The sequence below is a fragment of the Zingiber officinale genome, chromosome 9B (genome assembly GCF_018446385.1).
Source record: "Zingiber officinale cultivar Zhangliang chromosome 9B, Zo_v1.1, whole genome shotgun sequence".
Lineage (NCBI taxonomy): Eukaryota > Viridiplantae > Streptophyta > Magnoliopsida > Zingiberales > Zingiberaceae > Zingiber > Zingiber officinale.
The window spans coordinates 45794382-45798655 of record NC_056003.1 but is presented as its reverse complement, the minus strand read 5'-3'; the positions used below and the strand labels follow the sequence as shown (position 1 = coordinate 45798655).

At 42.5% G+C, this 4274-nt stretch overlaps 1 protein-coding gene across 1 annotated transcript; it reads right to left on the bottom strand.

Annotated features, from left to right (window-relative positions):
* Window positions 1–2545: 2545 nt before the first annotated feature.
* On the bottom strand, window positions 2546–4069 carry LOC122022987 (protein DETOXIFICATION 49-like). Its single transcript, XM_042581091.1, has one exon. The coding sequence runs from the start codon at window positions 4067–4069 to the stop codon at window positions 2546–2548; it is 1524 nt and encodes a 507-aa protein (XP_042437025.1).
* Between the last annotated feature and the right edge of the window lie 205 nt (window positions 4070–4274).

Below are 4274 nucleotides of genomic sequence, written 5' to 3'. Positions count from 1 at the left end.
ATAGATGAATTGAATGTTTTAGATGAAAAAGCCACCACTCTACTGGAAAACATTTATAAATCATCTAAGGTCAAAATTATTACTCTTGCTACTTGCTTCCTTGGCAGAGTGAAATTACCCTTGCACACTTTGTGAGTTGACCTTCGGGACTTTGTGTAGTATATCAAATTGCATAGTGCATCAACCAATTTCCACTTACACCTTTTATCAAAATCTGAATTTGATCGTCAATACTAACTACACCAATAAGTATGACCCCGTGGTTTAAATAGAGCTAAAAGTTATGGGCATTCAATGTTTGATCTATAGTTTAGGCTGGAGGCTAACACAACCTGTGTCCGCCAACATGGACAACAATGTTCAACTATGGAAAGTCACCATTTTTGACATGGGTTGTGCCCACCAGCATAACCCCCGCGGTGGGATGTGTGGGAAGCTTTTAGTGTTGTTTTGCGCCCAATTTCTTCTATTTGAAGATCAAAGCATGTTCCTTGATTAAAGCTTCAATTTGATAATCTTTTGAATTTCTTTTTCTTCCCAAACACTTTGTATGTTGGCTCGATGATGAGGCATGGTTAACCCGTGTTGAGTCTTTTTTTCACTCTATTCTTCCTCTTTCTTGGTCTTAGGAACACACCCACATCATGAGATATAGCCAGAGTGTGCTTCTTACTCCAACACATTCCGAGTTTATGTTTTATTTTTTTCTTTAAAAATACGTCCTATCAATAAAAATAGACAAAGAATAATTTTTTAACTAAAATTATATATATATATATATATATATATATATATATATATATATATATATATATATAATTATGATAACAATCTTATATGAAATACGTTCTATCATATCACATATATATGAGAGGGAGGGGCCCCAATTATTAAGAGGATGTTTATTGGTGGCAAAAAAAAGTGAATACGCTCACTCCTAGCGCCCCTGCTAATCTGTCCCAGGGCCAACACGGAGGAGGTAAATGACGGACGACTACTAGTCTTTGGAATAGTAACTAGCATATAAGAGAGACATTTACCTATTAAGAGGATGTTTATGAAGATTCAAACATATGTTTTTAGACTTTAGATTTTTTAGTGCTCCCATGTTGATGATGATTTTTTTTTAAATATAATTTATTGTTATGCATTAAGAAAGTCTGTATTCTCCCTTAATCTCAACATGAATAGGACCCAACCATTGAGATGGATTCCATGTAAAAGAGTTAACGTGGGTGGGCTCGCTAGGTCATTTTCTTATGTGGGAACCGGATATTCCCCAGCTGTGATTAATCAATGATTACTAAATCCCATTTCATTAGAGGCACCAGTTGCACGAATTTACGCCACATGTTACAAATCTGGACGCCTCAGCAATTTATTAGAGCCGGCCGTTGAAGGCGTCGAGTCGATCAATCTCGGGAAAAGCGGCATGTTTGGAGGAAGATAGTCAAAGTCAAAACTCAAACTCAAACTCAAATGGCTTATGCGGTTATGCCCAGCCGCAAACTAGATACGATGTCCATAACTTTATGTGCGTACCCATAGCCGAGGAAGAAGTTAAAAACAAAAAAAAATCATAGAGGCCCTAATCACAAATAAAATTTTGCATGTAGTTTCTACTGCCAAAAATTTTATTATCATACTCTAACTAAATATAATAGATATTAATTTATTTAATTATCTCTCATATTTATTTAGATATAAAAAGTTTTAAAATGAATTTAATTCATCTTAAATTCAGCACATTAAATTAGAATTTAATAAAAAATATGACTTTTTTTCCACCTCAATTGAATAAAACATATATTAATTTCTCTTTAAATAATGTTAATTAGATGAAAAATATACTAATTTCTCTTTAAATGATGTTAAATTTAGAAGGAATTATACTAAGTGAGAAAAAACTCTACTCAATTTTCTAATCTCTAACTAAATATAATGGATACCAATTTATCTAATTGTCTCTCATATTTTTTTAGGTATAGAAATTCTAAAAATTAGTATAATTCTTTTTAAATTCAACATATTTAACTAGAATATAATATATTTTCTATTAAATTAAGCACTACTCTTTTCTCGCCTCAATTGGATAAAAATATGCTAGATTTTTTTTAAATGATTTGAATTTAGAAGAAATTATATTAAACGAAAAAAAACGTTTAAAGTACTAAATTTAAGATGAATTATATTTATTTTTAGACTTTTTATGAGGATAATTAAATAACTATATCTTTGTATGATCAAAATTAAAATAAACAAAATTATACAAATGGAAATAAAGATTTTTTAAAAATTGAGAGTGCATACAAAATTTAAGTTGTATTTATGGATTTTTCTCTAATTTACCTTTATTTTTTTTCTTCATATGTTTTTTGGGAAGAAAATGAAGGAGATTTTAACAGGTCAAAATTTTCATATTTAGGAAAAGTTGTCTTCTTGTATCAAGTCCAACACCTCGATAACAACTTGATGACGTCAAGAATATGCATTTATCGAAGCCGGCGAGTGGATTATAAAACCAGATTTGACATGACGTCACCGTTCACTGCCACGGCGGCTGCTTTGACGGCGACTCATCGCCGGCATCGGCTTCTGCACCTGTCAGGCTTCGAGCATGCGCTGCCTGCTCTTCCCAGTCGGTCTTTCTGACGGCGAGCAACATCAGGGCGGAGCAGGTCGCCTGCGCCGCAAGCATCCCGAGCCAGAGACCCCGGAAGTCGAGTGGCGTCCAGAACGCCAGCGCGACAGCAACTGGTGCACCGACGAGGTAGAACGAACCGAGGTTGATGATTGCGCCTAGTTTTGGGCGCGCACTGCCCCGCAGGACGCCGCATCCGGTGGTTTGCGGGCAGTTTCCCAGCTCGCACAGCCCCAGCAGGGGCAGCGCAGCCGCCGTAAGCTCCATGATGGGCGCATCGTACGTGAACATCCTCGCCCACGTGTGGCGCACCGCGAGCGTAAATCCGAGGGCCAGGAGCCCCAGCGCGGCGCTACACCACTGCCCGACTTCTGCGGCCCGCCGGGCCCGGTCCGGTCGGTTCGCACCGAGCTCGTTGCCGACGCGGGTGGACACGCTAATGCCGAGCGAGGAAGGGAAAATGTAGATTAGCGACGTCATCTGGATCAGAATCCCCATGGAGGCGATGGTGGCCGCCGGATTTACCAGAAGCCCGCACAAGATGACCATGATCTCGTACCACCACCACTCCAGGCACACGGAGATGCAGCTAGGAATAGCGAGGCCTAGCAACGGTCTCCATTCCCTGAAGCATTCCGACCCAAAGGTTAGACCGCCGGTTCTGCGGTCAGTGCCGGAGAAGTAGATGTAGATGATCAGGAAGAGGACGGCGTTAAGGTTGAATAAAACGGATCCAAGGGCGACGCCGCCGATTCCTAGATGGAGGACGGAGACGAGGAGGAAATTGATGGGAAGGTGGAGGACGACGGCGAGGCTGGCGCAGATGGTCAACGGGAGGGTGATGGACTGCGTCCGGAGGTAAATTCGGAGCGGGTGGAGTAAGGACTGGAGGAAAAGGTCTGGGAGGCAAGCGTGGAGGTAGGAGGCGGCGACGGAGGCCAGGGCGGGGTCCTGGCCTAGGAGAAGGAGGAGAGGGAGGATGTAGTACCAGAGCAGAGCAATGGGGAAGGAAGCGGCGAGGAGGAGGAGGACGGCGCGGTGGAGGGCAAAACTGAGGAGGCGGTAGCGGCGCGCCCCGAAGGCCTGGCCGCATATGGGTTCCATGCCCATGGCAAGGCCTGAGAGCACGGAATAGCCGGTGATGTTGGCGACGCCTATGGCCAGGGAGCCGCCAGCGAGGGCGAGATCGCCGAGCCGGCCGAGGAAGAGCATGGAGATGATGGAGCGGCAGTAGAGGAGTAAGCCGGTCAGAACTATCGGCAAGGCGACATTCATAATGGATCTGGCTTCCACAAATGCAGAGCAGGCCGTTCCGCTGTCGGGAGGCTTGGTGGCCACGACCGACGGCAGGGGTGGCTTCTCGACGACCCCGAAAGGAGCGGTGAGCTCACAGTGGAGGTAAAATTGGCATGACGGATCTTTGCACATGTTGAAACTCAGGATTTCGAGATTAAGAAAATCTCGTAGTGCTGTTTCCGGTGTGCTGTGAATCCAAGTGGTAACCTTCGTCGGTTTATATAGACATTTTTCTTAACGAATTCATTGCTGATCGGCAATGCGTTAAGAATCTGCAGCGTCGACAAAGTCAGAGCTATTATAATTTGAATTGTATAAGATTACTGAAAAAAGTAAT

Excerpts from the sequence above, each read along its gene's own strand:
- LOC122022987 (XM_042581091.1), bottom strand. The coding sequence starts at position 4,069 with ATGTGCAAAGATCCGTCATGCCAATTTTACCTCCACTGTGAGCTCACC.